The sequence below is a fragment of the Erithacus rubecula genome (assembly GCF_903797595.1).
Source record: "Erithacus rubecula genome assembly, chromosome: 10".
Lineage (NCBI taxonomy): Eukaryota > Metazoa > Chordata > Aves > Passeriformes > Muscicapidae > Erithacus > Erithacus rubecula.
This window is the reverse complement of record NC_136662.1, coordinates 10,692,068-10,718,312: the sequence shown is the minus strand read 5'-3', so window position 1 is coordinate 10,718,312 and position 26,245 is coordinate 10,692,068. Positions and strand designations below refer to the sequence as shown.

The 26,245-nt window shown below is 40.8% G+C and overlaps 1 protein-coding gene and 1 long non-coding RNA gene across 5 annotated transcripts in view; both read left to right on the top strand.

Moving 5' to 3' along the window:
• Positions 1-26,245, top strand: part of SLC44A3 (solute carrier family 44 member 3) — a 103,177-nt gene that overhangs the window by 48,936 nt on the left and 27,996 nt on the right. The window contains exons 1-9 of one of the 4 annotated variants that reach the window (XM_079313342.1): positions 12,136-12,472; positions 12,632-12,739; positions 14,886-15,028; positions 15,475-15,611; positions 17,012-17,105; positions 18,458-18,627; positions 19,157-19,246; positions 19,878-20,002; positions 21,682-21,868. In XM_079313342.1, the coding sequence (XP_079169468.1) occupies positions 12,446-12,472; positions 12,632-12,739; positions 14,886-15,028; positions 15,475-15,611; positions 17,012-17,105; positions 18,458-18,627; positions 19,157-19,246; positions 19,878-20,002; positions 21,682-21,868 (1,081 nt within the window). In that variant the 5' untranslated portion in view covers positions 12,136-12,445. Of the gene's footprint in view, positions 1-12,135; positions 12,473-12,631; positions 12,740-14,885; positions 15,029-15,474; positions 15,612-17,011; positions 17,106-18,457; positions 18,628-19,156; positions 19,247-19,877; positions 20,003-21,681; positions 21,869-26,245 lie in introns of those variants that run through there. The other 3 variants (XM_079313340.1, XM_079313343.1, XM_079313341.1) reach the window with 3 other exon arrangements.
• LOC306805536 lies at positions 22,432-23,571 on the top strand. Its single transcript, XR_013775241.1, has 2 exons — positions 22,432-22,961; positions 23,409-23,571. It is a non-coding gene; the product is annotated as an uncharacterized lncRNA (long non-coding RNA).

Below are 26,245 nucleotides of genomic sequence, written 5' to 3'. Positions count from 1 at the left end.
AGAACACCATCAGTGAACTGAGTGAACTCAGTGAACTGAGTGCCATGAGGACTGTTTATAAACATGTGTTATTAGTTTAGAAAGATATTTTTGTCTTTTCAGGATAAATACAACCTCTTGGGAGCCAGAATTACTTACATATGGTTCTTCAAGCCTCACTTCTCTTACTGTGTTCAGATTGCAATGTCCTGCAAATGGCAAGCAGATAATGGTTGTGATCATCCTTTGTGTGTGTCTAAAAAGAGGGAATATCTTGTGTTAGCACCACCTCCCCCATCTGAGACATCTTCCATGTCTGGTTAAGTTAGTCAAGTCAATGACTCAATATTGCAATGACTTTTTCAGGCCTCCATACATAAAGTGATATAAACATTTTGTATTTACTGCTACTAATCCATCAAATTGTTATTTTTGGCAGTCATGATCTCCCCAGAGGAATTAAAACTTCCATTAAATTGAAAAAGGCTGGAGTCTGTATAGTATAAATGAAGGAGAACTAACGATGTCTCTTGTTTCCACTTTTATGGATTTACTTTCTGTTGACTTTTAGCCATCGTCAGAGAAGACTGTTTGGAGCAGCTGCTTCCTTTAGAGATGATTGTTAAGTAAATATTTTGCAATGGTAAGAGACTGCATAGCTCCTTCCTGCATTGCTTACAGACTTTCAGTCCCATTGACTTCAGGTATTTGTACAATATTTTCTACATCAGTCAACAGCTGACAGAGGGAGTAAGATGATTACTGACAATTCTGCCAATGGAATAGCACCATAACAGCAATAATAGAATGGGAAGGAAAAAGACTAATAGGCTAATTCTAGGGACCATAAATAATCCACAGTAGAATGACAGAAATACATTTTTAATACCAAAATATCCTGCAAAAGTGCCAAAACTTTGATTATTTCACCTTGGTCAACACTGATCCACATTCAACTGTTCATGTCTGGCATCCTCTTAAAGCCTTAGAGGAGAGCAGTTAGCACAGCAAACACATTTTAAACAGTTTGAGAAATGTATGCTTGGTTAGAATTACCAGGAGTTACCAGGTTTTGGACCAGATGCTACGTTTTCAAAGCCTGGAGGAACTGGAGCACAATGAATCTTTCTGTTCCCTTCCAGAGAGGCAAGGTCAACTCCTGGAATGTATTCTGGGGCCCCTTCTCTGTCTCATAAGGATCTTTGCAGCAGGGCTAGCATTGGTCTGGTGCTCTGCCCCATCACTGCAGGGATGAACACACTATTTAGTCTAGATTAGTGTTGGCTGCCTTTTCTGGTAAAGTGGCTGTTTGACTGCAATGGGGAAAAGCCATTATGTAACCTACTACTATTTGGTATTTCAAGGGAAGATAAATAAATTCTAGTTGTTTGGGTAAGCACACTGTTATTTCTTTCTTTATAGTATTACAACTTAGCTGTTCTACACATGTTAATGAAAAATACAGGGAATATAGGCATAATGTGACTTTTGAACCTGTAGGAGCCCGTGGGTGGTTGTGTCTGACACAACTCTGCTAACTGCATGCACTGCTGTGCATGTGTGAGATGGACAGAGGAATAAACTTTTTGCAGTAATTTTGCATTTTGCATTCTGTTTTCTTGCTGACCTGCAGTGGTGCCCCTCAGTAACAGGCTGATTACTGTTCAACTGGAAGTGTAGGCATGCACACAAGATGCATTTTTAATACTTTACTATGTATATTTGTCCACTTAATCTCTCATTACAACTGGATTCAATTTTAATTATTACAGAAATTCCAGCCTGGCAGCTCCAGAGATATTTTCTATCTGTCCAATAGGCTGTAACTACAGAGTTACTCCAATTTAGACCACCTGAACTCTCCAAGCCCCATTTGATGGGGCTGTGAATCAGAGTGAGTCAGTCTCTATCACTCATTTTTCCTTTATCTACTTCAATTTGTTTTCTTCTTTTCAACAATGGTGTAATGGGCTGAAAATAAAAAGATTAAATAAATCACAAAAGGAGTATATCAGAGACAAAAAAAAAAAAAAATAAGGTGTTGCATATTCTATTTTCTGTCTCCTCTATATTGCTTCCTTTCAGAAAGAAACAAAGCAATGACTCTGCCCATCTTTCATTGTGCCTGTTCCACTCATTTCTATGAATCAAGGCACAGATGGGTAGTTTAGCATTGCCTGCTCATCTGTCCATTGTCTGCTCCTATATCCACCCCTCCTTACTGCTTTTTTTAGCTGTTCACATTCATGCTGAAGGTTCATAATCTTGTGACCTAACAATTCACATTTCAGTTTAGAGAACTGTACAAGGAGCATATGGCCATGAAGCCAGCTGGTAACCAGCTGAACAGATAAGTTGGGTTTAGACCTGGTCATCAGTGAAGGGGAAAAAAGTTTTTAAAAATGTATTAATTGAAAAAGACAGCATAAAATAAATTAGCCACTGTCATTTAATAAACAGCTGAATCAGTCATTGGAATAATTATTCAATTCAATTCAATTTTAGGAGGAAAATGTATACACAGTATCTACTGTAACAGGGGTGAGTGTCTCAGCAGCTGTTACTGTATGGTCTGTGCTCTGAGAACATCAAATAAATGACATCAGTAACTAACAGTGGGGCTGATTCAAAGTCCCTGGAAAAATGGGTACAAACCACACAAAACAGGAACACACTGACTCTCTCCTTCCATCCCTGGAGAGGTCCAGGCGTGAGGTGTGACAGCTACAGAATTGATTTGTTGAGACATCAGGAAGGTCAGCAAATATTAACAACAACTTTGTATGTTCTTCTACATCTCCCTTTCTTCTTTATCACAATGAGAAATGACAGATGAGAATCATGTTGAATACCTATTTTTGGTTTTGTCCCTAAACCTTACTGTTCTGTTGCTTAATATTTCCTAATCCTTCTGCATGTTTCTTAATAAAAAGGGAGGATTTAGTCCATTGCTATATTTTGCCACTGAAATAATTACTAGGAGTGAGACTCGTGAGATTTCTGTATTCATTCTGTCTATAATATTCATTCTTACTTGTAAGTAAGAAGAAAAAAAATCACAAGAGATTGTCTGAGAAACTTTGCTGTCTGACTTCTAAAGTTTGTTTTCTCCCTGATGACTCAAGTACTTAATATCTTTGTCCTGAGGCACATCTCTCCTCTCTCCCTCCTCAACTTTTCTGTTTCAGGAGCTTTTGCTTCTGACCATGGAACTTTTGAGACATCAGTAGTTTTGTTTTCTCTGTCTCACCAATTTTTCTGTACTACACCTAGCACTCTGTGCTACATGATATATTGAGATAGAATTCAAACAAAAATTAACAACTGCGTGAAAAGTAAAACTCTTTAGCCACTATTAAAAAGCTACTTCACTCATCACTAGTAGGCAGGAAGTGAGATTTACACATGGGGATTTCTAAATAATAAAAACTTGCAACAAACTTGAGTATGAGCAAGGAGGAACTTCCTTCCAGTTACCAAAATTACAGACACTTCCGAAAATCTGTAGTGTTGTAGAATAATAAAATACCAGCATTGGGTTCTCATGGAAAAGCCTGAAAAGCAAGTTGCAACATGAAAGATGTGACTAGTGGCTAGATTTATAAACATATTTGCAGAAAAGTTTTTAGAAGAAGGTATAAAGGAACACAATGCCATGTTTGAAAATTATGTAGCTTTACACTTTTAATTTTAACTAAAGGTTTTACAGCATTCTGCAGCAACACAAACTGAATACAGCTTGTTAATATGGATAAGAGAACTTACAGCTACTTCCAACAGATCTGATCAGATGCCATTTAACAGGCTACATCCATGGCATGCATTGTTATGTGATGGCTGAAACACTATTTTCTTTGGCTCCCAGTACTTGTTTCATAACCCTCTTAGAAGAAGAGTGATAAGTAATGCAGACCACACATGCCAAAATTCTGTGGGTTATGCCTTTCTCTCTTTTTAAAGTATTAGATACACATTGAATATATACTTCTCTAGGACCAGTGAGAATGGAAATTGCATTATTTTATGGGAAGATGGCATAAAAAAACTATTGTGCTTATTAATGATTTTCAAAATAATTCTAGGAGCTCTGGCTCCAGCTGTGACTCCTGATGATGTGGATGTTGAAAGTTCTTTGCAGATAGCTGGTTTCTGAGGGAAACATATCACAGTTTAATGTTTTTATTTAGATTACATTATCAAAAATAAAAATACTTTGGTTTTGGTGACTACTACCCCAGTAAAAATGGAATGTTTGAACTTTTAAAAATAAATCAGATGGAAATATACACTGGCCACTAGTATTAAAATTTCAATAGTCTTGTTACATGAGTACTATCAAAGTTATAACTTATATGCAATATATATTTTTTTCTCCTTACACTGAGTATAGTGCACAGCAGACCACAATCAGATTAATACAATAAACAAAGCCGTTTGTGGCAAAGCCAGCACATTTTATGCATTGATTGGAGGGTGCTTGAGGAGAGTGGATGAAAACTGCTGCCAGTTTACCAAGTAAGAGGCAGGACTGAGGCAGGGAGGGCTGAAAATTCTTGCTGAACAGCAGAAGGGCACAGAAGAAAGGGAAAACTATCTAAAGGGCACATCCCTACATTTAACCCAAACCTTATGCAAATCCTGCCTGAAGGAATAAGCAAATAAAGTACTTCAAATGAGTAATTATATGGGCCTAGTGTGAGTGCAGGTTTCTGGTGTGCCCTGGCAAGCTTTCAAACAGTCCATTTGAGCCATGCCAGCCACACGACTACAACCAATGGGTTTCTGTGGGTTCAAAGAGAAGCCAAAAAGAGAGCAGAATCACCTTTTACCTCTAACTCTCCTGGAACAGTTACATACCCAAAGCATCCCATTTCTAAATAGCTTTTTATATTACATGTGTGTTCTGAGCCACGTGTTGACAGAAAGCTGGATTACTTTTAATTGACTTCGAACAGGGAAGTTGAAGTGTAAAGTTCACAGGTCAACAAGGTGAAGAGTAGCAAACTCTATGAATAAGAGTCTGCATGACTAGCCCATAGATGTTTGTTTTGTCTTATTCCTTTACTGGTATATGGGAATTCCCAGATGCATCCACATCCTTTGGGTTATATACACTTTCCTAGTTAGTGTTATCAGCAACAGTATGTTGTGCAAATATGTTGCGTGGACAGGAAATTGTTATACTGCCATTGCTCATGTCAGCTTGACAGCTTTTACAAAATATTTTTCCATTATTAAACACTCAGTGATTGCTGCAAATGTTGCTTCCTCAAAGAGCTGCTCAAAGAAGAAAAGAAAATATTTTTAGCTTCTATTGGATGTTTTTGTACCATACATTGCCTAATAGTTTTCTTCACTGTAATGATATACAGTGACTAGGACAAATCTTGGGAACAGCTAGTAGAATGCTAACTCTTTTTTGCTGCCAGAATGCTCTCAAAGTACAGTAACTATCCCATGAATTTACCCATAATGTGACAGGTTAGGAATAGTGTTGTTTTATGGTTTAATCACAACAGATGAGTAAAAGCTCTAGGTTTATGTGTAAAGTTCAAAATAAATCAAAACTGCAACAATATCTAAATATTTACATACATTTTGCTTTACAGAGGTCTCAGCGTAAGACTGTATCTCATTTTACCTAACACCACAAAAACACTTCACACAATAAGATTGCTTATAACAAGCATTATGAACAGGGTGATGAGTTGTTGTTGAAGAAGCACATTTTTTACTAGAAGTCTCAGAAGAATGCAGTTCTTTAATCTTAGTAATGGAAAAAAGTTAACTTTAGTGACAATGCTACAAAAATAGTTAATATTGATCTTCCTGCTATTATAGGGAAACTGTTTCTTCTTTCACTTTAAATGATTGATATATAACATGGATATTCTGTATCTTTTTGGATAATGGAAAAAATTTAAATATCGTGGAAAGGACTTTAGATGTCAGGATTCCTCTCTCTGAAAAAGTTGCTTATAGCATTAGATTCCAGGAATTCTTAATAGAGTAGGAATTATTTCTCTAGCTATTTTATATTTAATTAGGTTTTGCAGAACTGGACCACAATTCTTAGCAAATATTTCAGCTATTGCACTCTTACCCAATAAATAGGTGTGCTTATAAGAATGGCTGCAGAACTTCTGTGAATTAGATCTAATCATCTGAGAAAGTGATGATTCAATGTAACTTTGATGGAGATGAATAAACTGTTTACGTAAGTCATGCCATCTCATATTCTGTAACGTTGATTTTTCTTCTCATGACGAATTAAGACAAAACATAAACTGAACAGGTAATCTATGAGAAGTCTCTGTAAAAGAAATGAAGGCAAACCAAAGATAGTATTAAGAGTAGGTCAGATAAATAACAGATGTCTGGGGCCATTTTCTGACTCAGCATGACTGGCCACATACTGATATTACAGATGTGCTGCTCAAACATCAGTGTTTGGAGAGCAGATTGATGATTCTTTGACAAGGGAGCCTACTAGCACTAAGTAAATAGATTGCTCCTGGTCTTAATAGGCTGCACAAAGCAGGGTGTATTTCCTTTTCAAGCAATAAAGATACCATATCTTTAAGTCTTTTTAATGTCCATTGCAGTGGAACTTTGGATCCTGTCTAGTTTGGATTCTTTGGATCCTATAAAATTTATGTAGAAACACGTTATTGCCTATGAAGACCCTTTTCCTGGAACTTCTGACTAAAATAACGATTATTCTTGTGTAATTGCAGGAACTGGCCACACTGTGCAGTGAATACAAAGAAATCTACAAATGGAGTAGTAACTTGAGTAGTTTCTGTGCTGTAGTTGGGAGCATTACATTTGAATTGACTAGATGATCTAATCCCTTCTCTATATAAAACCTGTGTTATTTTAAGAAAGAAGAAGTGGAATAATGTATGCTGCTGCCCAAGCCTCAGTAGACTTTGGCAGGCTTTATTTTAAAAAGATAACTAATTAATACAGAGAGAATTGTGCATACTGTTAAACCTCTGTTCAATAAACATCCAGACACAATAAATCCATGAAATTAGGCTGACGTTTCCAGTAGAGGAACCAGTGAAAAGCAGCGCTGGTGAAGTCCAAAACCAGAAGCAGGCAGGAAATGGCAGGTCGGTCTCTCAGCAGGCGCGCAGCCCAGCCAAGCGCTGTGCCCGGGCCGCGCTGCGGAGCTCGGGAGGCGCCTGGCGGAGCGCGCAGCGCAGTGACATCCAGCGGGAGCCGCTCGGGACAGCCGCGGCACCTGGGCGAGCCTGCAATCCGAGCTCTCTGCATTCAACACCATCATTTTTAGCTGGCAAACACTCAGTAGCTGATTCCATTAATGTAAATTGTCCTTACAGGAACTAAACTATCAGTGAGGCATCTTGTGCTTTCAGAAAAGACTTTCCTCTAGTCCTTGTAATGATTCTGCTGCTTATCTTAGTGTTGATAAAAACTACATTTCCCTGGTCTCCACCCAGCTAATGAAAACATCTCATTGTTTTCATTCAGAACTAGACCTGACTCTGTAGGTCACAGATATTTCTGCAGACTCCATGTGTCCAGCTTGATGTCTTTTTTAGCCCAATGCGATTCAGGTTTATCCTAGGTTATTCCATTCTCTTTGCTGCTCTCAATAATGTCTTCCATTCTTTGTTTTATGTACATAATTTACAGAATAAGCCATTCTTCCCCAACCTTACAAATCTACAGCTTTCCCTTCTCAATTCCTCTGAAACTCAAGCAATTCCTTACCCTGGCATTTTGAGGAGATGTTTTGAAGAGCTATGTTACTTGTCTGTTTTCTGTACTGAGGCACTCAGATGTGCTGGCATGTCTGTTCTTTCCACCAGAGAGAGACATCAACAGCCTGAAGCACAGAAGTTGTTCCAGTTCAAGCTCTTTCATCTTACGCTACCCATGCAATTTACCAGAGTTAGAACACTGGGTACATCGTAATTCTGATTTCCCACAAAGGTACAGCTCTAGCCTTGTCTGGCTTGGTAGGTAATGTGCTGTGTGATCCTGAAACATTGATCCTCTTGCTCTGTTCTATAACCTTGAAATGAGTCACCTTTAAAGTTTATTATCAAGTTCAACTCAGCAAACACTTTCCTAGGGTCAGGCTGTGCTCTAGCTTGTGTATTGACAGGAATGAAAGGGCTCTTTGTGCAGATCTCTGCATGCTTGTGTGGCAAGTGGAACAAATTAACTTTGTGGCATTATACTCATTCCTTCAATGATTCATGTTTTAGGTAAATCACCGGAGGGATGGCAATTTGCAGCAGTAATCTAAAACTATAGAGGCAGCAAGATCTGCCCACTCCATTCTTCTAGACCACTGGCTAATCTACTCACTAATCATTATCTTGAAATAAGAATAGAGCTTCTCCATGCATTGGAAATACCCAGAAGAATTTGGTTAATTAATGTGGTGATTAATTTGTTAAATTCAAGTGAGAAGGCTGAGAAGTGAAACATCTCAAAAATCATTAAATTACTAGAAAAAATACTGAAAAGTATAGAAAAGTGCACCATGCAGGCACAGTCTACAGATCCTTTAGCTATGAAGCTCATCAAGTCATCTGAGCATACACCATGATTTAGACACTTAAAAGTGTCTAAATAATATGTGCTGTTTTCCAAAAATATTCAGCACCTGCCATGAGAAATTTCGGACTGAATGGTTCAAGTGAGATGAGATCATAAACACCAGATCTTGGAATGCAAACCTGACCAGCAGCTTGAGCATAATAGGAGGCATTATGTTCAGTTTCTGGGTGTTACAGTTCATATTCCAAGAAGCATAGCTGCATACAGAGAACAGTGCCTGCCTGCTAAGCTATTGCACATAAGCAAGATCATTTGAGAATGATGGAAATTATGCTCGGCTGCACCTTCTCTAATGAAGCAGAAAAAACTTTGCTTTTAAGTTGAGTTTCTCAGTTGCTGTGTCCTGTAATTAAATAATTGGTCTCTGTTCCTTGTCTGACCCAGAAGGGGATGCAGATAGGGATAGTCATCTCACTTAACCAGTCTAGCAAGGAACTGTCATGTTCCCATTTAGCACCTTCCTCTCCCAGTCCACATTCCTCCTCCAGTTTTAACCAGGTGAGTTTCTTGGTAAGAAAGTTGAGCCCTAAGTGCAGCAGCAGGAGGATTCATTCTCAGTGAATAAACGCTGTGCTTATAAGACATAATAAGAACTTTGTTACTAAAGACTGGAGTCAGGAAGCTTGATTCATGTTTGATTTTTTTCTGTATAATGTATAATTTCTGTATAATGAAAAACAGAGTTGAAAAATGGCCGTGAGCTTGCACTGCTGCCCATCTCTGTTGCTGATGCTGATAAACATGTCTGAAGAGAGTTAACATGTAATACATCCTTTAAAAATGACAAGTCTCAGAAGTGTGAATGTTAATTTCCTTTGTAGTGGTTCCCCCTCTGCAACATACCAAGCAAGTTGAATTGCTAATGTCTTAAAACACAAATAAATCAGTGTGAGATCCTGGGTACTCAGAGATGGTAAATATTACCTCTTCCTTTATAAGAACACTACATACTTGAGAGATCAGTGCAGACTTATGAGTGAATGTGGATCCTCACCCTACTAACCTCCCGTGGAAGTGGCTGTAGTTGGATACAAGATTGAAATGAAGATATTTGTATTAGGAAGTCATCATCTTGTCCATGTAGACCAGGCGACTGAGATCAAAGGCTCCAATGTGGGCTTCTCACCAGAGAGAGAACACAAGCCAGTGGACACCTCTCTAGCCAAGTCATTAGTGCTCCCATAAAAGGGCCAGCTCTCTAATTCAATACTCTTTTCCCAGAATTCCTTTTCATCTCATTTCTATTTCAACACTAAAAAATATCACTTCTAAAACTCCCTGCTCCTCACTGAGTGCTCGAGTGACTCAGTGCAGAACCAGGCTCTATCCTATGAAAGTGGTAACACAGAAAATCCAAAATCCATCTTTTGAGCAATTTTTGGCAGGATTGGACAAATAACAAGTGAGACTTTTTGGTATTACACTTTGGAAGTGGGTGTTTAAATCTGTTATCCAATCTGAGCCTGGTTTCCTGACGTTTTTCTTCAAGTGTAGCATGAGGATCCTTATTTGTGAGTACTGGCTCACAGTGGTGCAGGGCTCCGTGCCCTCATCCCAAATGCTGAGCTGAAGCTCAAAACTGGGAGCCGAGCCCCACCTAGTGACCTGTGATAAAAGTACTCGTCTGCTACTAAGAATAAATGTTTTATTTGTTCATGTTTGAAATTCAGGGGGGAAAACTTAATACAATTAAAATATTTATTTTACAATTAGAAAAACCACTAATTTAATAGTGAGTTATTTTCTAGCATTTCTAAGATAATTACTCCTAGGCTAGCTGAAGAAATACAAGAATTCTGATTGATATTGCTGAGTAAAATCAGGCCTCTACTGCTGATTCCAGTGTTTCTACATGAACTTCAGTTACCTGGATTCTGGAGTTTATTAAAAAAATATTTGTTCCGCTTGCTGTTTTCCTCTATTCAGAGTAAGAATGGAACACAAAACCTAAGGAGGATCCTTCAAAAAGGATCCTCAAGAGCAAAATATTAGCATGTGATGACAGCAAGTCATCAGATTCTAATATAGGCCTTCATCACTAGCATTGTACTTCAAGATAATTTTTCTTAATCAGATAATGATTCTATCTCAGAGTACTCTTTTTGTCTAGGTTAAAGGGTATTAATAATTTTAGTTATTTTTCTTGATATAATAAAAATTTGAACTTCCCTTGTAAAAATAGGTTAAGTTTCATGTGAAACTTCACATTTGTATTTCAAGGGAAAATTACTTTTCCCACATATTTTTCAAGTGCAACAGCACAAAGTGAAGGGAAAACTATTTTCTCTCTTTATATGCAGAAAACTACTCTTCTGGTTTTACAATTTTATTCTAATTTTCACCCAAACTCTGAAACCTCCCAAAAATTGATGGATAAGAAGCATTGAAGGACAGAATGCTGATAAGGACAAAAACGATGAGCTGGCTGGAAACTAAATGGTTTAATAGATATTATCTATTTACTTCCATGTGTGATAGTTTGTCACCAAGGTTTCACGCTGCACTTTCTACAGAGAACTGGAATGCATTTGGCTTTGTTTTGCTTTCTTTTTCTAGACAGAACTAGCCTAGTGCTCCATCTCCTATACAAGATGGACCAATTCTTAAACATATATGCAAAATGGTTGCATTTAATTCAAATTTATTGCAGTTGCAGATGCTATATTACTTCTTAAAGGGGGAAAAAAACATACTTTTAACATCCTTTCAATTTGTAATTTTCTCTAGATTATTGAGCTGAATTTAGTGAACGTAAAAACAGTCAACAGGGACAGCAGAGAGAAAACGTTACTAAAAGTGGCTAATAATTCTCGCATTCCTTGGTCATCTGAGTTACAAGGATTGACCTAATTCGGTGTTATTCCTGTTGTAGCAGGTTATTTCTGCACATACAAAATGCATATGGACGTAGATGAGAGGTGTGTATAGCATAATACAGCGTGATGTAACTGCACAAACAAGAACCAAACAGAAGCTGTAAAGAGTCTGTGTCTGACTGTGTGTTGATCACGCATTCGGAACAAACGGGGCTCAGGGTCAGTGGGCTTTGCAGACGGAACAGCTCCCATTTTGTGCGGGCAGTAACAAATCCTCAGCTGTTCCCAGAAACAAGCGAATGAAGGGTGAATGCAGACCTCCCAGCCTGGCCGGGTATATAGTCCTGCCGCCGTGGAGGAGCTGCCGGACCGCCCGAGCGCCTGTCTCGGGAGCGGGGAGCGGGGTGCGCGGAGCGGGGTGCGGGGAGCGGGGAGCGGGGTGCGCGGAGCGGGGAGCGGGGTGCGGGGTGCGGGGTGCGCGGAGCGGGGAGCGGGGTGCGGGGTGCGGGGTGCGGGGAGCGGGGAGCGGGGTGCGGGGTGCGCGGAGCGCGGAGCGGGGAGCGGGGAGCGGGGTGCGGGGAGCGGGGAGCGGGGAGCGGGGTGCGGGGTGCGGGATGCGGGAGCGCAGCGCCCCAGGCAGCGATGCCGCTCCGTCCGTCCGTCCGTCCGTCCGTCCGTCCGTCCCTCCCCGCCGCGCGTCCTGCGGCTCCGGCCAGAGCCCGGCCGAGCCTGTCCTGGCCACAGCGGCGGGCGGAGCTGCCCGAGGTGCCCCCGCCCGGCCCGGCCCGGCCCCGCGGCGCTGGAACCGAGCCCCGGGCAGCCCTGCCCCGCCGAGCCGGCTGCGCCCCGGACCCGCCCGCCGCCCCCAGGGAGCACGGCTCGGCTCGGCTCGGCTCGGCCCGGCTCGGCCCGGCCCGGCTCGGCTCGGCTCGCTCGGCTCGGCTCGGCTCGGCTCGGCTCGGCTCGGCTCGGCCCGGCCCGGCTCGGCTCGGCTCGGCTCGGCCCGGCTCGGCCCGGCCCGGCTCGGCTCGGCTCGGCTCGGCTCGGCCATGGAGCGGGGCGGGGGCCCGCGGCAGGTGAGCCCCGGCGGGCAGGAGAGACGGAGCGGGCAGTGCGGGGGCAGCGCCAGGTGTTCGACACCCAGAGCGCGGAGCTGAATCCTCCGCCCTTTGGAACTTGAGTTGATTTCGCAGGAAGTTCGTTCTGTTGTTTTATTGAACTTTTTTTCTATTTAGGGCTCTGGAGATAGTGTTTCTGAACGGCTGGAATGGAGACCAGCCCTTTACAGAAAGTGCACAGACACTCTCTGGCTGCTCCTCTTCTGTCTTTTCTGGGCTGGTTTGGTAAGCACGCATGTTTGTTTGTTTGTTTCCTGGAAAGACTAATCAGATCCAAAGTTAATGGGGCTCTAAATAGTGTTACACTAAATCTAAACGGAAATTGTCACGGGCACAGGTCCCCGGGATTGCCCAGGGGTAGATCTTACCTTTGCGGTGGTGCAGGGCTTTACTGTGTGTCTGTCACACTTGTGAGTTCTGCCCACATGCTTTAGATGCCATGTGTACACAGGGCTTGGTTATTTGGAATTCGCTTTTTTCTGGAAATCAGTCCAGGTTGTGACTTGGCTCTTTATTCTACTTATTCATTATAGCCTTGTCATCTTGCAACATGTGTCCATCTGATGCTACATTAAGTCACTGTCTTAAAACAGTGTGTAAGCTTTTGGGAGAAGGCTTTATCTTTCTGAAGCATTTGATAGGTTTTTTTTTAATATTTAAGAAAATGTGATGACACTCATTTGTTCACATAGTGAAAAAAATTGAAATCACATTAATAGCTCTGTGGATCACAGCCATGTTCAGATACACCCCTGCAGCTATTGCTCTGTTACTTAACAATATTTATGGCTTTTATCCAGCATCCTGCACTAAAAAAGAAAAAAGGTCACTTACACACTGGAGCTGCAATGCCCATCTTTGGATGGATACTAGTATTTTTCTAAAAGTCTGTTTCAGCTGAGTTACAGTACTAGCTTATTTCCTGTTTTCCTTCTGAGAACACTTTAATTATTAACAAATACTTGTTCTGTAAACAAGCTGGATCTGGAAATATTTTGTTATTGTAACAAATCACATCCACAAGTCGTATGTTAGCTTGAATTGAAGAGTCTCTACAAAGATGGCCATATTGAGACAGCATTAACATGCCTTCATGATTTAAAAAATATTCTGAACTAGTTAAGGCTGCAAAATAAGAGTCTATAATAAGCAAAAATGACATTGCTCTCAGTACTAAAGAAGCACATCCGTGCATGTTTGTGTATGAGACATGTTTTTCCCAGATCAAATCTGTAGTCACAAGTACTAAAAACAGAAAAACAAATAAAGGCTCTGAAGCTGAAGTAAGAAGGCAGTTGTGCTGGATCTGATATGTGCAATCTGTGTCCAGCACAGCTGATATTCAGCCATATCCATTGAAAGCAGCAGTGGTTGATGTGGGACTGGGAAGCCTTGCTGCTGCCAGCAGCTGGCACATAGCCACAGAGCTTAGTGATTGTCCCCAAATGTGTGTGAAGTGTGACTTGCACCCCATGGGACAGAGGAGAAGCTTGCATCACCGAGTTCTTCAGTAGCTGGAGTGAAGATAAGCCTTGGGTAAAATAGTATCCAGGACTCCACCAGTTTCACGGAAGAATTGCTGCTTCTTGGCAATTGCAAAGGTTCTTTCCAGGGATTGTTTTGGCCCTCACAATGTGCAGGAGTGTTTAAGCTACATTCCTAGACAAGGTGTTTTATTTTGACTAAGAGTTGCTGCTACTTCACCAGCAGAGGAACTTAGCTGCCTCTGGGGCTTACAGGAAGATAATCTACTGGAACTTTGATCTGACAGCAGAACAACTGAAAGTTCAGAGCAGTGTCACCTAAGTGCACAATGCAGCTTTCTCCAGGTTTTTCATATGTGCTAAAGTGCTCCTTCCTGAAATTTTGGGTAATCTCCATTTAAAATATATTTTGTGTTTAAAAATAGCTCTGATTAAATTCCCTAGCAGCTTCAAGGGCCCATCATGGCAGCAGCTATATTGCCCAAGTGTGTCTTGAAGGTCACCCTGTAAAATGAGATGCAGTGAGTGCATGAAAAATCACCATTTGAGTCACCTTGCTGAGCGACATACAAGAACATCACCAGGGACAGTGTTTAGCACCTTAGTAATGTTTTCCTCTTATTTTAACCAGGACCTCTATCTTTCTTCTCCTGTGTTATTCTGCTTAATTTATATACTTTCAACAACAGATGAAGGAAAGTTCTAAGGAAGCAATAGGGCTGAACTTGCCCATGTGACTTGCTCTGGCCTTGTGCAGAGGAGTGAATTTTAGATTTAACTGTTTGCAAACAGAAGGCAAAAAAAATCTATTACTTAAAAGGAATATTTATTGAATGGGAAGGAAAAACTATGGCTACATGCTTTTACATTAAAAAATATTTCAACAGATGTTTATAAGTGGCTATTCTGTGGTGGCTGGTGCTGCAGAAAGACTTGTGCTTGGATATGACAGCTTTGGGAACATATGTGGTCAGAAGAACACTCCTGTGGAAGGGGCAAAACTTTCTGGATTGGACATGACTAATAAAAAGTAAGTACATCAGCTAATGTCTAAATAAATAAAATGTTTGAGAACTTAGTAAAATATACATCTTCTAGTTGTCAGTCATATACATCTGTGTATCTGTACATGTTGTATTGAAAGGCAAAAAAAGATGGGAATACTGCAAAAGAGTGGGTGAAATTAAAAAGTTAAGATAGAAAATGTTTTGCTTGCTGCATTGTTATGTTTTGTGCAGCTGCCTTCTTAAAGAAGATCTTAAATGGGACATCAGCCAAACAGGCAGTTTGCAAATGGCAAATCTTGCTGCTTAAGGATGTTGCACATTGAAGATCCCAGTCATTCCACTGACTCCTTTGGGAAAAGTTTCACTTGCTTTGTAGCATTTAAAAAGATGGAAAGAAGGTTCAGAATTTGAACTTACAAAAAACCAGGAAAGCTTATTTTTTGAGAAGAGAATATTTTTTTCTTTCTAGGTATGTGTTCTTTCTGAATTCATGCAGCCTGGAAATACAAAGCCTCAAAAGCAGTTCACTTTCCTTGTGCGTGTCAAGTTGTCCACAACAGCAACTCAACTCTTTGGAAGATCTCCAGAGTTTTGCAAGGAATAATGGTGTGCCACAGGGAATATGAGTACCTTAGTGTATCTGTAGAACAGTTGAGCAGCTTCCACTTTGTTTTTATTAAGTTTCTTACACTAGGGAGTCATATCTTCCCATTAACGTCCTGAACAGTTCATGGTAACAGTAAATAAAATGTCTTGTTTCTGCTTTATTTCAAACCCATAGTTTCTAGATATGTTACAGCTCTCTTATGCAAATTAGAAAATTGTTGATTAGCTCCTGCACAGTGCTGAGATTATGTAGCAGAAAACTGACTGCTGAGAATGAACTAGTGAAGTTTGGTGAGGGTGCTAGTAGGTGACCAGAGTTTGTATGCTGTTGTTGGACTCTTGTCCAACTGGTTCCTTTAAATGGAATTAAAACCATGGTGGAATTGTTAATTCCATGAAGACACAAGTGGATTTGTCCTCTAGACATAAGATCCCAATGTTTGCTATTCCATTTTGGTGTAGTTTAACCCCAGCTGGCAACTCAGTACCACACAGCCACTCCCTTTCCAGCAAAACCAGGAGACACTTAGAAATCTTATTTGATTCTGGTGTTCAAGACACCCATTGTGTCAAAGAAGTCCACTTTATTCATGCCCAACATGTAAATACAATCATTTGTAGCCTAAGCCTTATTTCATGGTGTATAAACTTCAGACCATATGAATATTAATGGCTATTTTTGTTGGAGGTCAGTATCCCATTCTTTTTTTGTTTTGATATTTTATTTGGCAGGGACTGCTATTTGAATTAACAATATTTGTTTTAATTTAATTTTGGGGTAGTTTGACATAATTTTGTATGTGCAGAAAGCTGTAAACACCTGTGAGATTATGTAAATATTGTCAGTCTAATTAATCATAATTGTATCAAATTCCAGCTAAAAGTGTTTGCATGTTTATGTCAAGGCAAGGAAAAGTCTTGCATTTTGAATGGCTTGGATGTATCCAGCCTTTCTTTCCCAGAAGCACTGTCTAATGGAGCAGAGTGTTGTCAGTAGAGAACCTGGTCATATTTCAACCAGATCCCAGCACAAATTAGATTTCTGGATACATATATATTCTATTCTAACTCAGCAGGGCCTAGTTCTTCCATAATTTCAGGTTTTCTCTTAGCCTAATAGCCAAGTATGGCACTGTGGAACAAGCAGTGTGCCTGTCCTCCAGGAACATAAGTGGTAACTGTAGTTAAGTCTAGAAGGCAAAAGATTCTGCAGAGATTTGTTTAGATCTGCTCAACTACATAATTTGTTATTCACATTCCCACTGGAATATCAGGGATGAAAATGGCCTGCTGAAGGATCAAACCAGAAGTGCAAACAAAATTTTGCTATTAATGTTTTTTTTCTCTCAATTTTAACTAATCCTAAATTACTTTTTTTTTCTTTCTTTCTTTCTTTTTAGGTTCTTTTCTTTGTGTTTACAACCTGGGTGTTTCCAATTACACCCTAAATCCAAAGGCAGCTCAGCTGTGTCCCACACTGCCAGTTCCACCAAGGTAAGAATGACTGGGTACTTTACAACCTCGAGTCCAAACAGTTTCTTACAAATTGTTACTTTCTCACATTTGTATTTGGTTTGATGCTTTGCAGTCAGGATGATTTTGCTTTGTTTATTTGTTTTTGTCCATGTATCCTTACAAATTCTCTTATGTGCCTGAGAACATGCCAGTGTCCTGTCCCACAGAATAAACAAGGACTGCATTCCTTCCATTCCTCTACCCTTTATTCCTCTACCCTTCCATTCCTCCTCCTTTTCCAAATTAGGGAAAAGCACTCCATATGAGAAACAACTTAGCTCCTGCACAGATTTTCCTTTCTCCCTCAATGCCAAGGATGTGATCTTTGGCCTTGCTTCTTCTCCTGAGCCCAGAAATTGCCATCAGAATAATTTTATAGCCAGATGGTGTGAAGCACAGGTCTGTGGATGCTGCTTTCTTTGTTAGGTCTGGCATTTGTGGGTCACAATTCTTAAACCCATGATTTTAAGTTCCACTATGTCATGAAAATGCAGCAGAGAATTGGAGTCTCTGTGTTTGCAGAGCTAACTCATCTGCTCTGAACAGCAGAAAGTGGAAGAACAAAGTGAAGAGAGCAGGAGACATTTAAAGTGTTACATACAGTAGATTGAAGGACAACATAAATTGATGAAAAGATATGGCATATTTCACTTATTTCCTCAACTTTCTAGGCCTTTTTCAGTTTGTCAAGGAACTCTGCAAATTTACTCATCTTGCACAGTAATATTACATAGAAGAAGCAAAGCTAGTTAGTGAAATTTTGAGCTGTTGATTACAAAACATCTCCCTTTCAGGTATGAAAGTGCCATTGACTGTAGGGCAGCACTGCCAAAGTGGAACAATAAATACATGCAAGAAGCTTGGCTGGGAGTGCCAAATAATTTTGTATAAATATTTGGTGCCATTAACTGTACCTTGCAAACATTGTTTTGGTGTGGCTTTTAGAATGCTTTTAGAAACAATACAAAGTGTTTGTAATCTAGAATTATCTACAACAACATAGGTTACAGCTATGTGAGCATGAATTCTGTTTTTACATGAATGCATGGGAGTAAAGCAAGTGAAGCCAGACTAGAATGGGAATAGGAGTATGGACTCATGGTGATAGTTAATGGGAGAGTTATTAATTTCTTTCCCCAGGTTATTCTTGAATGGATCTGTCCTGGTATAGTGATATAGGCATGACTCTATTAGGAATTTATTTTGCAGATGATATGTAAAACCACTCTTTACAACAGAATGTTCTCTGTGGAGAATGGCAGGATGGTGGATTTTAAATTGTTTGTCCAGTAATTAATATTTTTCGCCACTTTCTTTTTTTAACCTTTCAGTAAGTCCTTTCCATTATTTAATCGATGTGTTCCACAAAATTCTGAGTGCTATTCCAAATATGCATCTGTCCTAATAAATATGGTTAATGAAATGGATGTTTTTCACCGAATTCTGAGTGGAATATTGGCAGGAAGAGATACTGTGATAGGACTGAGTGTCCTTGCACTAGGTAAGATTTTAAGTAAATATTGAATAATTATATTCAATTGAAAGTTTAAAATGCATCTTACATGCTTCTATATGTTTAATTAAAAAGTAGATTTTTTCATATTTTCTGGGCAGAGTTATTTTTAAGGAAGAGTGACAAGGTTTTATCTGGGGGCATTTAAAAGACTGGTGAAATGCAGATCTCTGTCAGATTCTGTGTTCTATGACATGATTATATGCCTCACTTTGGGGGACTGTAAGAAATTGTTGATTAAAAAAATGACTCAGCATGAATATTTAAACTTAACTCTTACATAAAATGTTGTTAAAAAGCTAGTATTTCCTGTGGTGAAATATATCAGCTGTAAGTTCTTTTTTATTTGAGGTAGAGGAAACTGTGTGCTTTAAATGTTAAAAAGGTTGCCAGCTTTACTAAATGCTGTTACTTTTAAGATTACTGTTTAAAAATAAAAGCCAAAATTCTACAAGAACCATAAATTTATATTTAAAATAAAAAGGGTTGCAACACTCAAACTCTATATGTTTTTCAGCCTTCTCTTTGATGCTGGTTTTAGCCTTCAGATTCATTCAGACCCTCCTCATCCATACTCTGATTGCACTGGTTGTATTTGGGTTGTTGTGTGAGTATATTTGCTATTTCACTGTACTGAAGGAATAGCAGCTGAACAAGCAGCTGTCCTTTATTTCCATGGCCATCCTCAGTAACCTTCTGCTTACCACAGTCATTTCCAAGCTGAGCACTGCTTGTCTTTTGGTGCCAAGGTCTGGCTGTGCTGCTCCAGCTGCTGAGTGTTAGGATGATGGTGACGTTTATTGTTTTTATAGATGCCTAGAAACAACATTTCTTTTGGCCGATGGATGCTGTTATGAAAATGCTACTGTTTCAAAGAATGCTTAGAGAACTCTTACACTGTCTGCTTTAGGAAAGAAGCATAGGAATTTGCCTGGCCAAAGCTTGTCATTCCATGAAAGTTAGCTTTGTGTCCCCACAATGAAATTACATGCCTGTGCCTCACCATAACTGCAAGAAATCCAAATGTTCTGCTGTGGTTTTACCTCAGACCGACAAGCCATTATGGGAAGTTTCTCTGAGGTCACTGTTCCTGTGCCTCACTTTGCTAACTGACCATATTCCCCAGCTGAGTGTGGGATGGTGGGGAGGGCAGGAGGCTGGGGAGGGAGGCCAGGCAGGCATCAGCCTGCCAGCAAGAGCTTGCCCTGCCTGCCCTCATGCTGCTCTGCTCTGCTCAGTTGTCTCAGGTGTTCTCTGGTGGCTCCATTACGACTACAGGAATGACCCCAGCACTGAACTGGAAACAGAGAAGGAAAATGTAAAGTTCCTTCTTGGATATGCCATCTTCTCAACAATAGTTACTGTAAGTAGTATTTTGCCCTAAGCAATGGCTGAGGCTGTAACTCGAAAACTTGAACTACAGCGCTTCTGCAACAACAAAAATAGTTCCCACTTCTTTTCAAAGTGGCGAGTCAGAATAAATTCTAAGATCTTCCTACTTTCATTTAAATATAATCATTAAATCATAAAATTATTTGGTTTGGAAGGGACCTTAAAAATCCCTAGTTCTAACCATATTTTTAGGCCCCCATCAAAACTACAAAATAGTTTTGTATCTTCATTGTGAAACTTGTTTGTCAGCCTTACCATACCTCAAACCAGTACAAACAGTGTTAGGGGTTGTCAGCATACAAATGCAAGAATTGTGTTCCATCACCATTTTGTTCTGCATCAGCTCACTGGAGAATCATGCTGAATAAACACGGGGGCACTGGCTGAGTATGAACATGAGATCTGTGGATTAATCCCACCCTGTCAGCAGGAGAAAGGGGTGGCAGCTCTTCTAAGCAATGAAAGGGGCAGTGAAACACGGGCAGCAGTGTCTAGACCTCAAGTTATGGGGTTACATTCTGGTTTTGTGTCACTGACTTTGTTTTACAACAGAAAAACTGATTGTGGCTTGCAACTTCTGAAGTGATTTTTTCACTCTGTTGCAATGTTAAAATGAGCCATTGCTCAATTTGAGGGTACAGTCAATTTGTACTTCATGAGACATTTGTCAAAATGATTGTCCTGTTGTCTTAAAGATGAGTAAGATCCATATGGAATTTGCCAGATATGAACAGCCTGACAGTTTACAGTGACAAATATAAATGTGTCAGAGATCAGATTTTTTTTTTAATATCTTCTGTGATTTATGACCTTTTTACATCTGATACTAAAGAGGTAAGAAAATGTTTCTTTGAGTGTATGTGTGTTCCAGTACAACTGACTGCAGAACTGTGGGAACATCCTCTGCTGCAGGGTATGCTTCTCTTCAGAGCTGGTGTCTTCTTTCTAGAGCAGGGAAGAAAACTAGTGAAGCAACTGCCACTGGTTCTATTTATTGTTTTAAAGATTCCAACCTCCCTTTTAATTGCTGTTCATAGTTCCTTATCACATACAAAGAATTTGGGGTATCGTGGGGTTTTTGACCCAGTAACTTTTGTTATTGGTGGGTTGGGTTTTTTACTTTGCGAAGAGAATAATTTATTTAAATAAGTTTTCATTTTATGTCTACTTTGCTCCTATACATATATAGCTCTCAAACCAGTTTAGCTGAGGACTGCAGGAAAGGACTGCAGTCCAATGGTTCTCCTACCATTGTGAAAGTGAACAGTGGCAAGCTGACCTGAGTAGAAAGAGAGTTTAAAAGTTCATAACATGCAGGGTATGTGAAGGCAATGCATGGTGTGGAATGTACATTTATGCTTGCTATAAAGCAACAAACAGACTTTTCATTAGAGAATTAAGGTCTTATGAATCCTATTTTGTTCAAATAAACCAGCAACAACTATTGCAGAAAAACAGGTTTTAATCCACAGGCTCTTTAAGAATGTAGGCAGTATCTTGGAAGGATTTTCTGATGTGTAGTACGATTGCGTAAATTGCTTTGCTGTCATGCCTTTGTGGAATCTATATTCTCTGATCCCACATTTGACAACTCTGATAATTTTCCTGAGATAAAACCCACAACAATTTGTCTTTTTATTTCCTGAACAGGTTGTGCTACTCTCCCTTATATTCATACTAAGAAAGAGGCTTCGGTTCGCTGTACAGCTCTTTCGAATTGTTGGTAAATTCACTGGCAGAATTCCTTTCCTCCTCTTCCAACCACTCTGGACCTTTCTGATTTTTGTTGTGTTCTGGGTATTTTGGGTTGCTGTGCTGCTCAGTTTAGGAACTGCAGGTAAGTATATGCTTTTCATATTTTTGACTGAGTGCTATCCATTTCCTAAGTTCTCTTCTTAAATGTGGGACCTCTTGGTGTTGGTGTACACAATGTGGGCTAGCATTGTTATACAGCTGAATTACTTGGTTTTTTTATTTCATTTCACTTTATTTCACTTCATTACCCACTTGTTGGAGTCTTTTACATTGGCCTTTTTCTTCAATATGTGGACTTGAGTTTTGTTCTTTCTCATTTATTTGTTGATAGATGGTTGTAGGTGCAGTATATGTTTGATGCACTTAAAGAAATTACCAGGAAGGAGGAGACAGCTTTTAATGAAATTGTTCCAAAATGAGCATGTTCATCTCTACTGACTATAAACAATGTTGAATTGTCACAGAGGCAGAACATTGCTTTGGAGCAGTAGTTCAGTGACAATTGCTATCATTTGGATAGTGCAACAGTATTTGGGTAAATTCAGTGGTTCTTGCAGTTGCAGAGGAGGTGCTCTGTGGAAAGAGTTAAGCACTAGGAAAGATCTGGCAGAAGATATTTTTGCTATGGAAATGGTGTTACTGAGATTTGTCACTGATTAAACCAGGTAATTTGGATGCTGTCCCTTGGCCCAGCACCATGCCATCCAAGTGAAAGAGAGGTTGTCCTTCTGTGGAACATCACTCATAGAAGTGAAGCTAAACTGTGTAGCTCTGGGGGTAACTCCTCATGTACCCATCAGCCCTTGTCCATGAAAAGCATTAAGATTTGGGGGCTGGTATTTTTTCATTTTAAAATTCTAGGGGAGCTGTTAGGAGCCAGTTGTCATCCTTTGGGTCAAAGCTGGTGTAGAATTGATGTGGACAGAGACCATTGTTTATGGGTTTTCTCTTTTCAGAAACTTGGCAGTGATTTCTGTGTGGAAAACCAAACCCTAATTCTTCAAATGTTTATGTCTTACTGTTTTACTTTGTATTTCCACCACTACCTGAGACAGTGGCTGCAGTAACTCCATAGGATGGGCTTACAGGTTCCTGCTAGGCCAGGAAAGCCTCCAGCCTTTCCACAGCTGAGCCCATTTGGCAAGCTGGCTGTATTCCCTACCTCTATGGATCAGGTACCTCACTCCCATCACAACTGCTTTCACCTCAGATGATTCTGGCTCTTTATAAAGCTCATTTCACATCTAACATGAGAAGTTGTCTGAGTCCATGCTGACATTGCAGATCACACCCATTCTTAGGCTAGGCTGGGATCTGGCTCCCTCCAGCTTTCATTGGAGTCATGCAGATTTGCAAATCTGTTTCTGTTCCTGTCTGTCAGGAATGGCTGCTTGAAGCAACTGCTGACTGGCTTCTCCTGCAAAAGGGTCAGACCTAGCATGGCCAAATGTCTGACCTGCAGACTCTTTGTGAATTGTTCCTCCTCACTAAATAGTCAAGCCAACGCCTTTTCCTTTAGATGTCATGCATATTCCTTCTCCACACTACTTGGGGCTGGATTTTCCCAATACAGAGCAGCATTGTGTGCTGGACACAGTTCTGTGTTTTTTGCTTTTCTGCAGAATCTTCCTGCTGTTTATGTACAGATCAGCCAGGCAGCAGTAATTTTGAACCTGGCCTTGTGGGGTACTTTATCCCTGCTCAGACCATGCTTTATAGAAAGGAGCATCTCCTGAGTTATCAACCAGCTGTTCATTGCATGCACCTGCTTGGATCAGATACAATTTAAGATAAACAATTAACTGTAGTAAATTTAGTAACAGAATAATATAATTAATTATATCACACTGATTTTCTAAATATATAATTAACAAGAACTATGAGAGCAAATATTACATCCTTGATGTTAAATCAAACTGACTTGATCTTAATATGCACACATAAGGATCCTGTTATATCCAAGTTTGGAAAATGCCAGCTGAATCTGTTGTTCAAAAGCTTTTGAAATGCAGCAGTCATTAGAAAAGTAGAAATATTTTAGCTGTTGTGACAGAAAAAGCTTGATTATAGGAGCAGGATGGGAAACCACTGAGTATTTTCTGAATGCTTTTACAAACTTTGCACTAAAATAGTGACTTTTACATAATATCCAAAAGCAAATTCCACATATATTCACAGGAGAGTAAACCCAATGAAAACTGGTTTTGAAAGGCTTTTTATGTTTTTTCCATGTTGTGCCATTTTTCTTCATTGGTTATATTCTGTGTTACCTACCAGGCATTTTCATTCAACTTTTTTTCTTTTTCCTCTGCCTTCTTGGAGAGTAGGATACAAACAGTTTATGACTTGCTGTTACATTCATAGAGTAGCACACAACTCCTGACTCAAAGGTATTTTATGTTTTGTCTTCTCCCTAGCTTAATAGGAAGTCTGATGTTTCCAGCAAGTGATGCAAACAGTACAATACAGAGGGCAGCATATACTTGCTGCACAGCAGAGTAACAATAAAGTTGCATTTTTGAAATAATCTACTTTTCTCAGATTTAGCGCAGATAAAGCTGAGCATGAATGCGGGTGGGAAGATGTGTTTGGTGAGTCTCAGGGTGAGCTGGGCGCTGTCTCTCCCGGCTGTGTGGGTGGTGGTAATTTTGCGGAGCTGTCGCACGCTCGCTGTGCGAGCGGGAACCCCGCGGGGCGTTCGGGCCCGGCAGGGGGCGCTCGGCAGCGCTCGGGCCCGGCAGGGGGCGCTGCTCGGGCCCGGCAGGGGGCGCTGCTCGGGCCCGGCGGGGGGCGCTGCTCGGGCCCGGCAGGGGGCGCTCGGCAGCGCACGGGCCCGGCAGGGGGCGCTCGGCAGCGCTCGGGCCCGGCAGGGGGCGCTGCTCGGGCCCGGCAGGGGGCGCTGCTCGGGCCCGGCGGGGGGCGCTGCTCGGGCCCGGCAGGGGGCGCTCGGCAGCGCACGGGCCCGGCAGGGGGCGCCGTGGCCCCGGCAGCGCCTCAGGCCCGGCCCGGCGGGCGGAAGCGGCCCCGGGGGCGCGGGGACAGGGCGGCGCCTCCGCCCCTCGGTGCTCCGGGAAGGACGCGCCAGGGTCGGGCCCGAGCTGGCCGGTCCGTGGCAGCAGCGCTGCTGTTTGTGTTTCCCATGTGTTTTGTAACTCAGATCTTGGACGGCGAACACTAAACGTTCCGTTTGGTTGTATTTCAAATTTTCAACCCAAATATGAGTCCTCTGAGGTGCTGCCTGTTAAAGCAGCTCACCATCAGAGAAGCTGGGGGCTGTTCTGCTGTTCTAGGATGACAGACCCACACATCCCAAAATGACAAATGTGTACAGTACTGTACAGTTAATAAAGCACTGATAAGACACCTTTGTAGTATTTATTAGTTTTCTACAATTGCCCTGTAAGTCGAAGACATTTCTTTTTATTTTGAGTTTTGGGGACTTTTTGCAGCACTTGAGAGTACTTCTCTGAAGATCTCCAGAGATACGTTTTCTCTTACAGAGCAATTTGTTTTCTTCATTGACAAATAATTGCCTGTCTAGGATTCAGCTTGTAAAATACAAGTGGTGATTTTCTTGGGTTTGACACTTCGACGTTTTCTTCTCATGGGTATATTTTCGGGGGCTGTGCAGGCTGTATTTTAAATGCAAATATACCAAGAAAGCTGAAAAAATGAAACATAAAGACACTGGTTTTTTGTCTAATACAGAGAGATGGGTAAATGAAATTGGCTTGCTGCTGTGCTGCACCTGTTCTTAACACTTTCTTTGACTCTGCACTAATTATAAAACGTTTATGGTGTCTCTGCACCTTAATGCTTATGGAGCACTTGATCCTTGCTTCAGCTGTGGCACACCTGGTCATTATGTGACCATGCAGGCACCTTATTTACACCTCCTCCAAAACTCAGTGTCACTGTGAGAACAACCCCTAACTTCTTGGGAGCTATAGAAAGCTACAGCCTGCACTTGAAAGGTGCTTATGCACATGACTAATTTGAAACACATGGATAATCCTATTAAAATCAGTGGGACTACTTATGCATTTTAGGGTAGGCACCTGCCTAAGTACCTTGGTTATTCAGAATCTGTAAAAGTAGCAGAGACTGAGTGAATTCCAGACCTAGAAAACTAGGAGAAATGCCAAGACTTCATGAGATTTTAGGTAGCACAAGCAGTGGCACCAGTTAGAACCATTAGCTGGCTAGGAATGGAATTCAGCTGTTCTTTGGAAAAGCTGATATGTCTTAGGGTTATTGAGTTTTATTGTTTGCTAATTTGTGGGTATTTCACTGCAGAACTGAAGTGGCCGTGTGGCACAGCAGAACATGTCTTTCAACTTTTCAGCATGCAGGAGCTGTGAGGTCCATGGGGTGCAAATACTGTGGGTGTAGGATGAAAAGGTGGTGTGATTTTTTTTGGGTAATGAAGGTGCATCCTACAGGCAAGTGAGCAGCAGAA